We start from the raw sequence: 18,888 nt of genomic DNA on the forward strand, positions 1-18,888 counted from the left end.
TCTCATGTACAGTTTCAGGCCGTGTGTATGTGCGTGATAAACTATGGTGTCATCACAAAGCCATTTCAGCTATTAGACAAGAACTGTTGACCCCCATTTCAGACCACTGACAGGAGGATCAGTCTTACTAAAAGAAAGAGAAAAATGAAGAATGGAGGGGAAAAGGAGAAGTGCCGTAAAAACAAAGAAGCCTTCTACACAAAGAAGCCTGGGTCACATGGTAGGAAGTAGAAGTCATTGTATTGATTTACACAATCATACATAAAGCTGGAGGGTCAGAGACCGGACTGATGTTATTCTGGGTCAGAATAGAAAAAGGCCCCATACTACAGTCATGCATTGGGCTGTGGGGTCAGAAATAGGTTCTATTGAAATTAGGCCGGGTCAGAGATAGACGCTAACCCTTATCTGCTATAGTGGATCTAACACAGAGACCATAGAGGATAGTATAGACCTGAGTAGAGTAGAACAGGTTGTTAGTTTAGATCTATAGTAGAGTAGACCAGATTGCTATATAGTGTAGATTTGTGTAGAGTAGACCAGGGGTGTGTTCAGAATGGTGTGCAATGTTTAATTCACACACAAACGTACCTCAAAGGCTGTTGAACATTGCACACTGTTTTGGGGAAATGTGTCATTCAGTACAAACTGTCACGCAACGTAGCAAATGCTGAACAGAACTGAACGCACCTCAGGTTGTTAGATCTAAACATGAACATTTACATGTAGATCTGTGTAGAGTAGTCCAGGTTGTTACATGTAGAGTAGTCCAGGTTGTTAGATCTAAGCAGCCACATGCTTTAGATTAAAGAGGTGATAATCCTGAAGAAAAACCCCTCCTCTATCACGTAGAGGGATGGCCAGCCTCATGGCCACACACAAACTTGGAGTTGGAAGTAGACTGTAGACTAGTCTGGCTCTAATAAAGGCCATGTATACACATGCTGATCTACAGACAGAGAGAGAGACAGAGACAGAGAGACAGAGACAGAGAGAGAGAGAGAGAGAGAGAGAGATAGAGAGACAGAGACAGAGAGAGAAGGTGCAGGTTTTCCTCCTATCTCTCTCCACATGAAACCAGTATAGAATTTCCTACAATCGCAAAATACTCCATGAAAGTGACTAAGAAAAATCTCCACTGGGAAGTGGTAGCTAGTGCCTAGTTTTGTCAATATCTAACCCAAAAAGATTTCTGTTGACTATCAATCTAAAATAATAATTAAGGTTATGAATATAATAAACTATATTTCACACTTAATTTGAATTCATATTTTCGTAGTAGACCTTTTGATGGGCCTAGAGTAATGATGTGTTATCTTGGCAAGGTCTATACCAGCACACCCATTTGTTGTCATATCTGTAATACCTGCCTGGTAACAGTGGGACATTAATTATGATTAGCCAGGATGATTACTACTTTTAAAGCTAAAGATGGCTCCGAGATAGGGAGTTGATTCGGTGATAACTACAGTGATTGTTCAGTGATTTGGTGTGGGGGAAGGACTTGTTAACTGTGCAGAAATGTGCAGCAACTTCATCTGCATAAAAATATCTAGTCTACTGGTGTTGTGCATAAATGTGTATTGCTTCCATTGAGGTCTTGATAACATAATAATCTGTTTTATATTAGTAATACGATTGGAATAGTTAAGTATTTTTGTCGTAGTAGTATGAATATTGTAGACCTAACCTATGTTGTGTTGCCTATGTAGGCCTCATTTACTTCTGATGAAAATACTAGGCCTACTCAAGTCAATTTTATATATATATATATATAGGCTAAAATAATCATCATAATAATAATGATAAAGTATAGTTTTATTTTCGTTGCTATTGTTTAATATTGTTTAATTTGTTCTATCATCATATTCGTGATAATCGTAAACACTGCTCACACAACACTCACCTAGAATGATGCCTACAATGTACAACATCAATCATTTGTAACGGCCTGCTTATGAAAACCTTGTGTTCACAATCTGGTTTTGCATACAAAACGCCCTTATACAATATTGTGAAATAAGAAATGATCGGAATTGCGTATTTCAACGAACTAACAAGATGCTTGCAATAAAACATTTACCAATGCTGAAAAAGAATACATATTGGAAATATATTAAAATGCCTACATATGTATAGATTAGTCTTACAAAACAGTGGTATAGCTAAAGGAAATATCTATGCCATCTTAATTTGTCTTCACTGATAAGATGAGTGTCCTACTTAATTTGACAAGTTCATCCTTCAATTAATGAGGAATAGTAGGCCTATTTCATACATTAAAATAACGAAAAATATTTACATTCAAATTCAAAAACTTCTTAATTGAAAGGTAGGCCTGAAGATGTATTTTATTGCGTTGAATAGCCTATACATCGACACTGTAAGAAAAAAACAATGAACTTCTAAAGGGCTTTGTATGTTATCATTAGCCTATTTATGCTGGAAAACTGGGGAAATGAACCGGTCCACTATTTTTAACTACTACAATGTTCCAGGCATACATGCATTATTGTCAAAAATAACCCGCGTGTGATTTCACAGGCCTAATAATTATACAATAGCCTAGCCAACTGATATGCCGAAGACGTAAATCCATCGGTTATTTCCATCGGTTATTTCAACATGTAGTAGGATATTTTTTTCTCCGGACACTGCATTCCAAATTCCTGTTGAATAGATTTAGCATAGCGAATCGTCTGTCAAAGCAACAAAATAAAATAAAAGACATAACCCCACACACCGACTGTCATCAAATCTGCCATTCAGACGTCGTGTCTAATATTAGATCAGCTACCATCCTTAGGCTGTGGACAATACAGTAAAATAAAAAACGAAAATCTGAGAAAGCAAGAATAATAAACACGAGAAAAATGCTACTTAATAAAATATTTTATTCCAAGACAAATAAATAACATAAACATTTGCATATGTTATAGCCTACCTACTGTAGCATACAAACAAACAGTCTAAAATGAGCAGTTGAAGAAAATCCGTTTAAATGTCAAAAAGACTTCCTGAAAGTGGGCTCTGTTTTTTCTCTAGCCAATGCGTAGGTGGACTTCCGATCCTCGACATTACTACCTTTAGTTTAAATTTTGTATAAAACCCGGGAATTAATTTGCGTTCGATAAACTGGAGGCGGTGACGAATCAGATGGCGATTGGACATCCTCGTTCCTAACCCTCCCTTTATAATTTCCCGAAGAGCGTCCGGGCTGTTAAACACAGAAAGACTCAGCCGCCTCCACAACGCCCTCACACATACACACACAGACTGCACCGCGCACTTTCGCATGTGGATCCATAACTACAGCAGTGATTAGAGTTAACAAAAACAACAAAGAGGTTGTTTTGACTACTGACGTGAGGGCGTTTAATATGGACTTTTGATAATTATTCGCAAATCGAAGGACATACTTTTTCAACTGCAGTCCATTGCAAAAGCTTATGATTTAGACCAGCGAGGTTATTACGCATGTGCCCCAACTAGCAAGAGGCTGGGTTGGGTCTTGTGGAACACATTTTTTTCTTTTTAATAGCGTTCTTTCTTCTCTAAAATTGGCTCCCGTACAAACAGCCGCGTTGGATCCGTCGGCTTACTGCGAGACTCCGGTCTACAACCCGGATCTCTGCCCTAACATGATAGCCGCCCAGGCCAAGCTGGTGTACCATCTCAACAAATACTACCAGGAGAAATGTCAATCTCGGAAGGCGGCCATCTCCAAGACCATCCGGGAGGTGTGCAAGGTGGTCTCGGACGTCTTGAAGGAGGTGGAGGTGCAGGAGCCCCGCTTCATCAGCTCTCTCAACGAGATGGACAACCGCTTCGAGGGGCTAGAGGTCATCTCCCCCACGGAGTTCGAGGTGGTGCTCTACCTCAACCAGATGGGAGTGTTTAACTTCGTGGATGATGGGTCTCTGCCGGGCTGCGCCGTGCTCAAGCTCAGCGACGGCCGCAAGAGGAGCATGTCTCTCTGGGTAGAATTCATCACTGCCTCCGGGTACCTCTCTGCGCGCAAGATCCGCTCCAGATTTCAGACCCTAGTGGCGCAGGCAGTGGATAAATGCAGCTATAGAGATGTTGTCAAAATGGTGTCAGACACCAGCGAGGTGAAGTTACGCATCAGAGACAGATACATCGTTCAGATCACCCCGGCTTTCAAATGCACCGGGATCTGGCCCCGCAGCGCAGCGCACTGGCCCCTACCGCACATCCCCTGGCCGGGGCCCAACAGGGTAGCCGAGGTAAAGGCCGAGGGATTCAACCTTCTCTCTAAAGAGTGCTACTCGTTGAACGGAAAACAAAGTTCGGCAGAGAGCGACGCCTGGGTCCTGCAGTTCGGCGAGGCCGAGAACCGCCTACTCCTGGGAGGCTGCAGGAAGAAATGTCTGTCGGTTCTCAAGACGTTACGGGACCGGCACCTTGAGCTGCCTGGGACGCCCCTCAACAACTACCACATGAAGACTCTGGTTTCTTATGAGTGTGAAAAACATCCACGGGAGTCTGACTGGGACGAGAACAACCTCGGGGACCGTTTGAACGGGATTCTATTGCAGCTTATTTCGTGTTTGCAGTGCAGGAGGTGTCCCCATTACTTCCTGCCTACTCTAGACCTGTTCCAGGGGAAACCTCATTCTGCTCTAGAAAATGCAGCCAAACAGACCTGGCGACTGGCGAGAGAGATTCTGACCAACCCCAAAAGCTTGGAGAAACTCTGAGGTAAATGTGTGTTATAGTAAAGGAGGGTCAGTGAGAGGCCTGGTGATGTATCAAAGGACTATGGACAGAAATGATCACTGCACCCCTGTTTTATTCACGGTCTTGTAAAATGTGACTATCCTCTGACGATGAAGACGTTTACTCTGAGATCATTTTTATTACATTTAGTCAAATATGACCCTTCTCTTAATTCTATTCTGCGATGTCCTAATTTAGGAGCAAATTGTACCATCAATCCACATTCAAGGTTAGGTTACAATGCAGTGTTAATCTTTCGTTATTTCTCTCCATGCCCACGGTAATCTAAATCGTTTATTTGCTTAAATGCTTTAAAATAAAGCCCCCATACAAGCCTTGACAAAATAACTGTACAATTTCTACTGTAAATACATTCATAGGTTGTGATTCCAGTGGTCTGAAATTGTGAATGTTGTTCTGTGACATGTAAACTTAAGAGCTCAATTCCACCTTTTAAAGTAAAACGCCTGAACATTTTTTTTATTTGGTAGAAAATAAATTAGAACGTTAATTTCAGTGATAGTCTGCTGTATCTGTTGTCAGTGGACATTTTCACATTTTGAAAGTTTACATTGTTATGATATTATCTGTTACGTTAAAAAAAACATTCCATAAACATACTTGAATTCCTATTTAAAGTATACTCGATCATTTTTGTTTGTACCTTGATAACATGATAAAACCTGAAAATAAGAATATATATATAAATACAGTCTAATTGAAAAGAAAAAATGCACTTGAAATACACTGGATTATAACATTTGTGATCTGATTTTTTATTCCTGTCTCTGATTTAATTTAAAGAGTTAATAAAAACGAGCTATGTAATATTTGTGTCCCAATCATGATTAATGAAATGTATAACTTGTATTTTTTTAATCACATACAGGCCATATTTATTATCGGCACCATACATTGGTATTTTATAGGCCTAGTGTTTAACCCATTTTAAATTACGCAAATATAGTTTGTCATATCTCTATTAGTTCCGGCTAAAGGCCTATCCTATATATTTTATCTATAGGGTTGTCTATGTTATAATAATAGGCTGTCTAATTAAACGCGTTTTATCGGCTTAAGGCTGTTGGGGAAAACATGTATGAGAGGTACGGTTGGGGTTAGCCATTAGGCCTATATTTCTAATATACAGTCCACACGAAGACTGCGCAAAATCAGTTGTTTTGAACCCATAGTTGTGCAAATGTCGAGGTTACAACGTTAGGGTGAGCCCAATAGTGCAACTGTTATCCCATGTCCATACACAGTCGCCATATTTATAAACAAGGATAATGTTGGTCTAAAATCGAACCGATATCGTAGGCTCTCGTTCGATGACATAGGTTTACAGGTTTTGAGGGGATCCTAATATCAATACATTTGTAAAATATTGTAGGCCAGGTTCTCTGCAGGTGGAGCCTCGCGCGCGTGTAAGCCTAGGCAGCCTTAAGGCTCGTCTACATTCTGGGAATCAAAATGGCACACGGTTCCAATTAGATCACATTTTCTAAAATGCTCCACAATCTCCTAATGTTTGAATTGTTGCACATGTGTGAACCTGGATATATATATTTTTACATCTCTAAATCCCAATTTGTGTCTTTCAAAATAAAGGAACATGGGCTTTCTGCGGGCCCAGCCTAAACATGAACATGAATCAGTAAAGTGAACTTGAATGTGAACAAAAGCTTGTGGGGTAATCGCATATCAAACAGAAAGGGAACGTGGCGGTTGGACTTACCGTGGAGTCAAGCAGTTTGAAGGAGGGGTCATCCTCGTCCACTTCGAAATATATCTCGGTCGTCGTGATGGAGAGCATCCCTCGTGCGACTATTACCGGGGCCACGAGCTGGGCCGGGGTGCTGAGGACCACTGGGCCTATAATGTGTAATACACGGTGCATCAGATATAAGAACAAACAATGTATGGTCTTTAACAATTCCTAACAAATCATTTGATTTATTTGATAGTGAATTATTATCAAATGTCAGTCTACTTCGATTTAGTAAGAGAAGATATTGAGACGATTTAATGTATAGGATGCAAATTCCACAATTTCTTCTTAATTTGGACACATGCACGGTTCTTAATTATCATGGTAACAGGTTTTCATTCAGTCATTATTTTTGATGCAAACTCGTATTACTCGTTCAGGTTAAATACAGGACAAGGCTCCATTATGGGTTGCACTCTGGAGGGTATAACATAGGTTACTTTGAACCAAATCGCTATTCGGCCTATTCAACAAGCATTTAGGCCTATATACATTCTATGCTTTCAAAACTATATGACGCTAATTTACACAAGTAATAACCATTTTAACTGAAGGCGCGTGCGGTGCAATAGGGCCAGCAGAGTCATATGGCCTATCAGAACTAAACCAGAGATGGAGGAGCGCTTGCCAATATGATGACTGGTCACTTATATGGTATTATTATTCATATTTGCATACTAATATTTTTCATAACAATTGTAACAGTTACAATAACGACACTGGGGCCACTAAATGAGAGATACAACACCACGCCAAACTACTGTTACAATATGCATAGCATCCTAAACTAATCACATGCTTTTGAAAAACCTTTGAGGGAAAATGAAAGCGCATATATTTGTGCTGACAATATCTGTTTAGTATTTATTTACGATGGTATTTTGACCCCTGACCAGCAGACGGGATCACATGCAATCTCTCTGTTTCCACCCATCTTCCTCCGCATCTCCATCTCTCCTCCTGTCCTCTCCTCTCCCTCCATCCTCCATGTTCTATTTGGATCAGTATCGCTGAGGCGCGCGGCTCCAGTGATTTGTCTCGAGCTCAAATGAAAGCTTTTGAAATTGGGATATTTATCGATCGCGTGAACTCCAAAGAGCCACTTTAATGTCTCATCAATCTTAATATTGTGGTCCTCAACCAATTATGCCCGATACTGTTGCGAGATTACAAGTGGATTTTGGTTTCAATTCCCTGGGCTCTCTTTCATTGTGCTAACAGAGCGCTCAGGAATAGTGGAATCGGCTTTCCTACTCTTTCTCTCTGCCTGCCCTAGCTGCCTGTAATAAATTATGCCTGTATTAAACTGATCTTATCTGATTACACTATCACCGTTTAGCATGTGCTTTACAAGCTGTAATAAACATGCAATATCCCGGGTCTAATGACGTTGCAGTTGTAGGCTATCGTAGGCCTATGGAAACATATAGCCCTAATATGCCCCACAACATATTAATGAATAGATAATACACAATGCACTGACATATAATGCATAACCTATAATAAACACCTACATGTACATATAATGTAAAATTATACAAAAGGCTATAATTACTGCGATATGCTCACAGAATAGAAAGCAATGCTTTTGCAAAATAAACGAAACGTGATCAAAACATTACTTATTATTCTAATACTCATATTTATCACTGTCATGACCATTTATTAGCCTATGTAATTATCTTGTAATGACACTTGTTCTTAATGTTGTTTCCACATTTAGACACATATTAAACCCGCCCCATGTTAGACTACATTTGAATAGAGAATTCGGCCGACGTCTCAGTAAACCGACAGATATTGTTTTACAGTCGATGCTGTTGCAAGAGATTCTCATCAATCTGAAGGGTTTGTCTTTATGCAACATAAACTCTCTATTCCAAGACCTCTAGTCTACTCCCCCTCAGAGAGAAAGAGAATAATAAGACGTTGGCGGGTACGAGAACCATTGTGTTGTGGCCTAAAGGGACTCTGGTACAGAGAGAGACAATACAGCCTTAATCCACTGGATCCACCGCGCTACAGGGACGGGATTAAGCTGTAATCCCTCTAGGGATACTCCATAATTCGGAGTTAGTATTAAAACGTTTACACAACAATAATAATAAATGATACAGGTTTCCATATGCCAAAAGGACTGGATTCCGTTAATACGTGAGCTATAACGCTATATCTTTGAAACGGTTTTCTTCGAATTTCCTTTAGAAAAAGTTATAGTAGTAATAATAATAATAATAATAATATATTATATATTAACACACACACACCCAGTCCTTTTACGCAGATGTTCTTCAAAATAATATTTCAGAAACATTTAAATTGTACACGGGGCAAATCATTAAATTTCTAGCAAAAATAATTCCAGTTATAATATTCCATTACATAGTCCTAGTTTCTTGGTGTTATAGTTATATTTTGTCTGTACTCTAGTCTTGAATGTCTACGGGGCTGGTAAGCTGTTAAACAGTCTGGTCTGATGAAGACAGTCACAGTGATGTCACTGCTGCACTGCTACACAAGGCATTCTGGGTAGTGTCATAATTAAAACAGATAATTCTCCCAAAATCCCGAATGCCCAACATGCCTCTCAAAGGCTTGAATAAGTCTAAGATGTACCTTTATAGGGCACTCTTTGTTTTACCAGGGCACATAGGCCATTAGGGTGCCATTAGGGAATCAGCCTAAAACAGTTCCATTTATTGTCATATATGCAAGAAAGATTATAGTAGTAATTTCCTAAACATCTAATGTAGTCAGTAATATTATATGTAATTCAAAACATCCTGAGCAGTGCACTTTTTTATGCGGTTATGTCTAAGTATTTATGACAATATTATCTTGCACTCATAAGGCTAGTTATTACCCATGTAAGGGCTAAAATGATGCCAGAGAGCGAGAGAGAGACAGAGAGCGACAGAGACAGAGAGATATGATAATGGTGCACTCCACTCGTTAGGTCATGATAATGTCTCCTTGAAAGAGTACAGCCTGTCTTTGACTCGTTCATTCAAAGGTCTGTCAGTTAAGATCATTAATATCTCAAGCAAAACAGTAAACAGCCACTATCAAAACACCTCTCCTCTCCTCTCCTCTCCTCTCCTCTCCTCTCCTCTCGAGTTGGGTTACAGATGAGTAGACAAAAGGAGTGTGTTGATGCCAGTGAGAGCAGACGGTGTTGCCAGTGTTCAGGGGGAGTGAAACTAATCATGGGTTTGGTAACCACAGGGCAGGCCCCGCCCGGCCCCATAGCTAGCTGGGCCCAGGGTAAGCCACGCCCCCTCTGGCAGCAGACACTGACCTGATGGTTGGTTGGCAGGAGGAGAGAGAGAGAGGAGGAAGAGGAGGAGAGAGAAAGAGATATGGGGAGAGACAGAGTGAGAGGGCAAGAGAGAGAAAGATAAAGAAAGAGGAGGAGGAGAAAGGCTGTCAACACACAGGGAGGATCTCCCACTTAGACTGCTCAGGGCAGAGAGAGATAGAGTATAGATATAGAGCACACAGACTGTAGCATATAGATATAGAGTACATAGATAGAACACTACATAATGTCTAGCACTTCTGAATTGTCAGTCTGAGATAGCTAGGACTCCCCTGTCGGTCAGAATGTGAACATACCTTTAACTTTACCATGATGCAATATTTGAAAAAATTGTAAATGTTTTTGAAGAGTTTTTGAATGTTCCAAAAATAAATGTTTTGACCAACATTTTTAATAAGGTTGGAATTGATAATATGTTCTAAATGATGTACATATAAAGAAAGTTTCCATTTAGAATTTTCTGTACTCGTAACTGGTCCAGCTGATTTTGGATGGTGTTTTCGTTTTTGTTTCTTTTGCCATTTTAATTGAAAACAATCACACTAAGGTACTTAATTTTTACCCAGAAATTATTTGATATTGAGATAAAAATAGCTGCATTGGACTTTTAAAGGGCAGTACATTTTCATTAAATAAACACAATGATTTATTAGACATACAGCAATGATTTAAAAATACAATTACAAAGACTGCATCGGGGCTTTAAGGACAATACCGCTCACAGCCACTACTTAAAAGCCTGATTGTACCTCTTGAGATTCTGGACAGAAGCTAGTCATTGCAGGTCTCTAAAGCTACCCCCATTTACATAGCAATACTATAGATACAATAGTCTGCCATTCGAATTCTCTTTGTCAGAATGCCAACATACCAGTAAATGTTGATATTTTAAAAGAAACAGCAGCTACAGTATATCATATTTTCTTTATTATTTTATCAAGTGTTTTAGGATGAAATTTTCTCCTCAGAAAAAAACTATGTTTTTTTTAACGTCTGTGAGCTTGACAGGGGAGGCACAGCAACCAGATTCTCTCTCCCTCAGTCCATTTGTTGCTTTATAATCCTTGTGATTGGAACATAGTAAACGTTTCAGGAATTTATGATGGCTGCCAGGATCCACTATTGTATTCCAGTAAAACGCTTGCATCAGGCATAAAACCACCACAGCGCTTGCTGCTCTTATTTCATGCACCAGTTGTTTGCAGCGTTCAGGCAGTGTATCAGACTGTTGAACAGCTCCTCTTGATCTATTTTCACAACCAGACTGAACTCTGGATAACTATACCTTGTGAGGCTGAGGCAATTATACCTAAAGCAGCAGAAAGCACAGTTCTGACTGGAGTGTTTGGCCCACAGAGCTGGAGCCTGGTGCCATATAACCAGGAGGTGGGTTGGAGAACATTATGAGAACACTGTGAGAACACTATGAGAACACTAAAACACTATAAGGGGGTTTGGATAACTCTATTGTTAGCAGAGACATTCCTGACTGGGCAGAGTCAGACCAATAAGGTATTTAAATAACCTAAACTACTCGGCAGAAATAACCGTCAAATGTTTTAATGAAGACAATAAATATTACAGTTATGATTATAACTACTGTTCCCTGTAGGAGGAAACCTGCAGTAACATCGAAACGGTGTACTTGCGTGCTGTCACAGCAACCCGAGGCTCAAACCTACAGGAAACAGTGGTAACCCTGATAATGTACACTTTACACACTGCTGCAGCCCAAGGCTCAAACATGCAGGGAACTGTGGTAAACCGCACAACCTGCGCGGTGCCTAACACCAACTGCCGGACACAGCCATAAGAACACTATGAGCCACACTAGGAGCAGGTAGAAGGTATTTGGGGAACCCCAACACGCTGCAGCACAGATATCACCAATCGTCATGCCCCTGAACAATGCCCAAGAAGCTGCCACAACCCTAGTGGAGTTAGCACGCACACCGCTAGGGAACCCTTCTCCTTTGCTGTCATTTGTCAGGGAGATAGCCAATGAGAAAACGTTGCTTAGAAATCGCACTACAGAGGTGGATTAGCGAAACAAACAAAAAGTTGGTCACAAACGTGGAGATCCTTGGTCCTATCCATATGTGCGTAAAGCGTGCACCGGACACAGGCCATAAAAACTCCGTTGTTCACTGAAAGCAAACAAAGGAGGTGAGAAAAGGAACAGCTAGAAAGCCAGGGACCTGTAATACATAAGCATAACCTTGGGAGCAAAAGCTGCATTAGGAGGTAACATCACTTTAGAGTTGCTAGGCGCAAATTCCAAACAGGAAGAGTGTACTGATAGTGAGTGGAGATCGCCAACGTGTTTGGCAGACTCTAAGGTCATGAGCAGGGCAGTCATGTAGGAAAGGACCTTCAGGTCCACAGACTTGAATCATCCAAACGGAGGCTCACACAGAGCATCCAGGACCAAAGCCAGGTTGCAGGTCTATGCCACAGGCTTAGACACCAGTCTGAGCCGACGCACGCCTTTCAGAAACCGCACCACCTCTTAGAGGGCACATCTGCCAACTGTATAGTCGTAATAACATTCAAGAATAAACCCATAGCTGTCAAATTCAACCTTTCAGGGACCAAACCCACAGATCCCCTCCCCTATCTGTGGTCGTTGGTGTCAAACTCTCCGGTGTGTCTGGGACAATAGATCCCGATGACATGGAACCCTCAATGGGTCCCCCCCCCCCTCCCCCCGAGAACCAGGGTTGTCTGGGCCAACATAGAGCCACCAGAATCAACAACAGACTTTCCTGACGGACCCTCTGCTCAGTGGCTTGAATCAGGTCCGCCGGAGCAAACACATAGAGAAGGGTCCGGGGACACTGATACGCCAAAGCATCTGTTCCCAATGGAGTGCCCAGATCCCTCATCGAGAAGAACAGATGACAATGCACGTTTTCTTGTGATGCATAAAGATCTCTGTCAGCACTGCAGAACTGGCCCAATATCTCAGCAACCACCTAGGGGTGTAGTCTCCACTCCGTAGAGATAGGACCCCCCTGGAAATTAGATCTGCACCCACGTTGAGAAGATATGTCACCCTGAGCAACAGGAAATGCACACTGCTCCATATGACCAGATAACAGACAGATTTAGAAGAGAGAGAGAGACCGCGTCCTCCCTTGCCTGTTGATGTACACCACCCCCGTCTTGTTGTCGGACGTTACCAACACATGCTGGCCCTCCAACATCAGGAAGGAAACGCCTCAACACTAGTAAAACAGTCAGTATCTCTAGGTAATTGATATGCAGTGCCCTTTGAATTGTTGACCAAATTCCTCTTTTCGGGCAACCTACACACAGTGCTCCCCATCCCAACAGGGATGCATCTGTCGTGAACACCCTGTGGGAAACTACCCAGCCCATGAGAACCCCTTGCAACAGCAGTCACGGGTCCCTCCAAGGAGTCAACGTCCTTAGGCACAATGGGGATACCTTGACAAACGATGGCAGTGGCAACTACCCAGCGCTAAACCTGATGCATCAACATAAGTAAAAGAGGCACCACAGATATCATAGAGGCCATCAGACCCAATAACTGTATGCCCGAGCGAAAAGGCATAGAGTGCCCCAGCTGAATCCGTGCCAGAAAGAACCAGAATGCGACCCTCCTCTGTTGGGACAAAACGCACAATTCAGAAATGAGTCCAGAACCAGACCCAGAAACTGAACCCGCTAGTGAATTCATAGTGAATCACAAGTTCTTGTAATTCACGATGAACTCCAAAGACTGAATATGGGAAACCAGTGTGGCAGTGTGGAACCCCACCTGTTCCCTCAACTCTGCTATGACCGTCCAATCATCCAGATTGGCCAAAAATCTGATCCTCTGGCATTGCACCCCGTCCCAAAGCCACCTTCACCACCATAGAAAAAGGGCTGGGGTGATAGAGAGGCCAAAAGGCAGCGCTAGAAACTCGTAGGCCACAACCTTGAAATGAAACTTCAGAAACTTTCTGTGGGGAGGATGTATAGCCACATGAAAACACTCATCCTTCAGATCTATGGACGTAAGCCAATCACTGGGACGCACCGACTGCAATAACCATTCAAGTGTAAGCATTTGAAACTTGTAAATCTTGGGGTGCTCGCTTAAAACAACCAAGTCCAGGATGGGACACACCATTCCATCGCTCTTGGGAACTAAGAAGTAACGGCTGTGCCAACCACTCTGTACTTCAGACACGGGAACCACCTGAATAGCCAGCTTTTGAAGGAGAGAGGAAATCTCTCAAGACAGTTACTAGGACCTCGGGGACCGTAGGCATAAGGACGCCACGAAAAGTATGACACACAGCGAACTGCAGACCGTACATCCTCGCCACCGTCCTCATCACACATGGTGAAACAGAGCGTGCCTGCCACTGGATGGAGCACGCTACCAGTCTCCCATACATTATTCCCTGAAGAGGCAGAGCACCAGCACTGTTTTTTCGGAAGCACCATGTTAGGATTAGCACCCTTGTTATCCTCTGGACTAAGTAACTTGGGAGCTTTCAATTCATTGGGCATGTGCAAATGAGCCTAGTCTCCTCTAAACCTTCTACATTCATGAATTTGCCATAACCTGGTAGCACCAGCCTGGCTGAATGAGGTGAATACCAGGTCGCCTGTAGCTGGATACCATGAAATTGGGGACGGGGTAAAATAAAATTAAAAGAAAAAAATAAAGAAAAAGAGCCCAAAATTGCAACATCTAGGGGGACGAGCACTCTCTACCCACTAACAGACACCTAAGTTGGCACGGAATCTCGTGGTCTTTATGTGCTTGAAAAGCAAATTGCGTGACACGTTCTGCCTTCAGGCGAGCTTTAGAGCCCTGGTATTCTAGCCAGGAAGGCGGGGCTTCTGAGGGTGGGCTCGGCATTCAGTTTCCTTCAGGTTAATATGATTAGTTGTTGACTCCCCAAGTATGTTATACCGAGTGACTGACTGAAAGGGAACTAAGGTTTAACATTAAACTGGCCAGGACTGGACGGGAGGTTCATTAGCTGCATTATTAACCACACGACTGCTTTACCTCTACATCCATCCAGTCTGTACTGCTATACCCCTACATCCATCCAGTCTGTACTGCTATACCCCTACATCCATCCAGTCTGTACTGCTCTGCCTCAACATCCATCCAGTCTGTACTGCTCTACCTCTACACCCATCCAGTCTGTACTGCTCTACATCCACCCAGTCTATACTGCTCTACCTCTATATCCATCCAGTCTGTACTGCTCTACCCCTACATCCATCCAGTCTGTACTGCTCTACCTCCACATCCATCCAGTCTGTACTGCTCTACCCCTACATCCATCCAGTCTGTACTGCTCTACCCCTACATCCATCCAGTCTTTACTGCTCTACCTCTACACCCATCCAGTCTGTACTGCGCTACCTCTACACCCATCCAGTCTGTACTGCTCTACCTCTACACCCATCCAGTCTGTACTGCTCTACCTCTACATCCATCCAGACTGTACTGCTCTACCTCTACACCCATCCAGTCTGTACTGCTCTACCTCTACACCCATCCAGTCTGTACTGCTCTACCTCTACACCCATCCAGTCTGTACTGCTCTACCCCTACATCCATCCAATCTGTACTGCTCTACCCCTACATCCATCCAGTCTGTACTGCTCTACCTCTACATCCATCCAGTCTGTACTGCTCTACCTCTACATCCATCCAGTCTGTACATCTCAGGACCTGATAGAACAGTGTGGCTCAGTTGGTAGATGAGGATGCTTGCAATGCAACGATTGTGAGTTTGATTCCTGCTGGGGCCACCCATTTAAAAATGTTGCACACACTATGGATAAACGTGTCTGCTTAATTGCATTTATTAATATTATATTACATGTTTCACTGTAGCCCTGCCAGCTGTATGAACTCTCCTGCCTGCATGGCACAGTTCAGATAAAAACTACAAGCCTCCAAGATAAAATTCATTTTAAATGTCATTATGCAATTTATTTTCTGGACATTCAGACATCATGTCATGGAACAGCTCTTATTAACAGACCCTTTTGTCTGTATGGATGTGTCCCAAATGACACCCTTTACCTATATAATGCAGACGTTTGACCAGATTCCTATGGACCCTGGTTAAAAGTAGTGCACTATAAAAAGGAATAGGGTGCCATTTGGGGTGTAGCCCATGACTCAGTGTTCTAATGAAAATAAAATGTATAGATATCAAACAACCATCTCATATGTTTTAATAAGTAATTGTGACTCGTTTATTTCAATATTTATTTCTACTGAGGAGGATGATTCAAGTCATTTTCATTCATTCTTTTGTTTTCATAGTTTCTCTGTCTGTTCTAATCAGTAAGATCATAGAGTTAATGTGGGTTAATAGTTCAGTTTGTCAGGTTAGGTAAATGTTAGTTTAGCCACTGATTGTCTGGGCCATTTAGAAGGGGAATGGTGACATACAGTGCCTTCGGAAAGTATTCAGATCCCTTGACTTTTTCCACATTTTGTTACATTACAGCCTTACTCTAAAATTGATTAAATATATGTTTTTCCTCAGCAATCTACACACAGTACCCCATAATGACAAAGCGAAAAACAGGTTGTTAGAATTTTTGCAAATGTATTAAAAATAGAAGACAGAAACACCTTATTTACATAAGTATTCAGACCTTTTGCTATGCGACTCAAAGTTGAGCTCAGGTGCATCCTGTTTCCATTGATCTCCTTGAGATGTTTCTACAACATTATTGGAGTCCACCTGTGGTAAATTCAATTGATTGGACATGATTTGGAAAGACACACACCTGTTTATTTATACACGATCCCGGAGCAAACATCAATTATTCCGGAGCTAGCCAGCTGGAGAGTTCCATCAGCCACTCCTGGGCTACAATCACTTATCCGTACCAGTTTTACTGCAGACGCGGAGCCCCACCGGGCCTACACGACTGGACTACCGACGTTATCTGCCCGAGGGAATTATCCAACTGGCCCCTCTGTCGCAACGTTACCTGAACGCCCATCTGAGTCCATCTAATCGTTAGCTGTCTTATCGGCTGCTATCTGAATAGATCTATCTGAAAAATGTTCTTGGGTCACTATAACTATATCTATTTTGCCAATTGGACTGATCCCCTCTACCACACGGAACCCCACTAATCTACCGACGGAAACGCACGAGGTGGCTAAAAACAGACCTCCATCCTATGCTAGCTTGCTACCGATGGCCCGGCCTAGCTGTCTGAATCGCCGTTACCCCAACCAACCTCACTACTCACTGTACCCTTATGATCACTCGACTAAGCATGCCTCTCCTTAAATATGCCTTGTCCATTGCTGTTCTAATGAGTTTTTATTGGCTTAAATTCACTGTAGCGCCTCTAGCCCTGCTCATTATACCTTATCCAACCTTTCAGTTCCACCACCCACACATGCGATGACATCACCTGGTTTCAATTATGTTTCTAGAGACACTATCTCTCTCATCATCACTCAAAACTTAGGTTTCCCTCCACTGTATTCACATCCTACCATACCTTTGTCTGTACATTATACCTTGAAGCTATTTTATCGCCCCCAGAAACCTCCTTTTACTCTCTGTTCCAGATGTTCTAGACGACCAATTCTCATAGCTTTTAGCCGTACCCTTATCCTTCTCCTCCTCTGTTCCTCTGGTGATGTAGAGGTGAATCCAGGCCCTGCAGTGCCTAGCTCCACTCCTATTCCCCAGGCGCTCTCTTTTGATGACTTCTGTAACCGTAATAGCCTTGGTTTCATGCATGTCAACATTAGAAGCCTCCTCCCTAAGTTTGTTTTATTCACTGCTTTAGCACACTCTGGCAACCCAGATGTTTTAGCCGTGTCTGAATCCTGGCTTAGGAAGACCACCAAAAATTCTGAAAACTTCATCCCTAACTACAACATTTTCAGACCTTTCTAAGGTCTTCGAAAGCCAAGTCAACAAACAGATTACCGACCATTTCGAATCCCACCATACCTTCTCCGCTATGCAATCTGGTTTCAGAGCTGGTCATGTGTGCACTTCAGCCACGCTCAAGGTCCTAAACGATATCTTAACCGCCATCAATAAGAAACAATACTGTGCAGCCGTATTCATTGATCTAGCCAAGGCTTTCGACTCTGTCAATCACCACATCCTCATCGGCAGACTAGACAGCCTTGGTTTCTCAAATGATTGCCTCGCCTGGTTCACCAATTACTTCTCTGATAGAGTTCAGTGTGTCAAATCGGCCTGTTGTCCGGGCCTCTGACAGTCTCTATGGGGGTGCCTCAGGGTTAAATTCTTGGACCGACTCTCTTCTCTGTATACATCAATGATGTCGCTCTTGCTGCTGGTGAGTCTCTGATTCACCTCTACGCAGACGACACCATTCTGTATACTTCTGGCCCTTCTTTGGACACTGTGTTAACAACCCTCCAGACGAGCTTCAATGCCATACAACTCTCCTTCCGTGGCCTCCAATTGCTCTTAAATACAAGTAAAACTAAATGCATGCTCTTCAACCGATCGCTGCCTGCACCTGCCCGCCCGTCCAACCAACATCACTACTCTGGACGGTTCTGACTTAGAATATGTGGACAACTACAAATACCTAGGTGTCTGGTTAGACTGTAAACTCTCCTTCCAGACTCACAATCCGTTTTGTCACCAAAGCCCCATATACTACCCACCACTGCGACCTGTACGCTCTCGTTGTCTGGCCCTCGCTTCATACTCGTCGCCAAACCCACTGGCTCCAGGTCATCTACAAGACCCTGCTAGGAAAGGTCCCCCCTTATCTCAGCTCGCTGGTCACCATAGCAGCACCTACCTGGAGCACGTGCTCCAGCAGGTATATCTCTCTGGTCACCCCCAAAACCAATTCTTCTTTTGGCCGCCTCTCTTTCCAGTTCTCTGTTGCCAATGACTGGAACGAACTACAAAAATCTCTGAAACTGGAAACACTTATCTCCCTCAGTAGCTTTAAGTACCAGCTGTCAGAGCAGCTCACATATTACTACAAATGTACATAGCCCATCTATAATTTAGCTCAAACAACTACCTCTCCCCCT

The 18,888-nt window shown here is 42.6% G+C and overlaps 2 protein-coding genes across 3 annotated transcripts in view; one reads left to right on the forward strand and one right to left on the reverse strand.

The window, feature by feature from the left end:
• Positions 1-18,888, reverse strand: part of LOC118396847 (neurobeachin-like) — a 372,037-nt gene that overhangs the window by 132,707 nt on the left and 220,442 nt on the right. For both annotated transcript variants that reach the window (XM_052467492.1, XM_052467491.1), the window contains exon 42: positions 6,479-6,615. In XM_052467492.1, the coding sequence (XP_052323452.1) occupies positions 6,479-6,615 (137 nt within the window). The remainder of the gene's footprint in view (positions 1-6,478; positions 6,616-18,888) is intronic.
• On the forward strand, positions 2,873-5,563 carry LOC118397368 (putative nucleotidyltransferase MAB21L1). The gene has a single exon (XM_052467494.1). The coding sequence runs from the start codon at positions 3,642-3,644 to the stop codon at positions 4,719-4,721; it is 1,080 nt and encodes a 359-aa protein (XP_052323454.1). The 5' UTR covers positions 2,873-3,641; the 3' UTR covers positions 4,722-5,563.

The sequence above is a fragment of the Oncorhynchus keta genome, chromosome 18 (genome assembly GCF_023373465.1).
Source record: "Oncorhynchus keta strain PuntledgeMale-10-30-2019 chromosome 18, Oket_V2, whole genome shotgun sequence".
NCBI lineage: Eukaryota > Metazoa > Chordata > Actinopteri > Salmoniformes > Salmonidae > Oncorhynchus > Oncorhynchus keta.

What these genes read in the sequence shown, in the direction of transcription:
- LOC118397368 (XM_052467494.1), top strand. Translation starts at nt 3,642, where the DNA reads ATGATAGCCGCCCAGGCCAAGCTGGTGTACCATCTCAACAAATACTAC.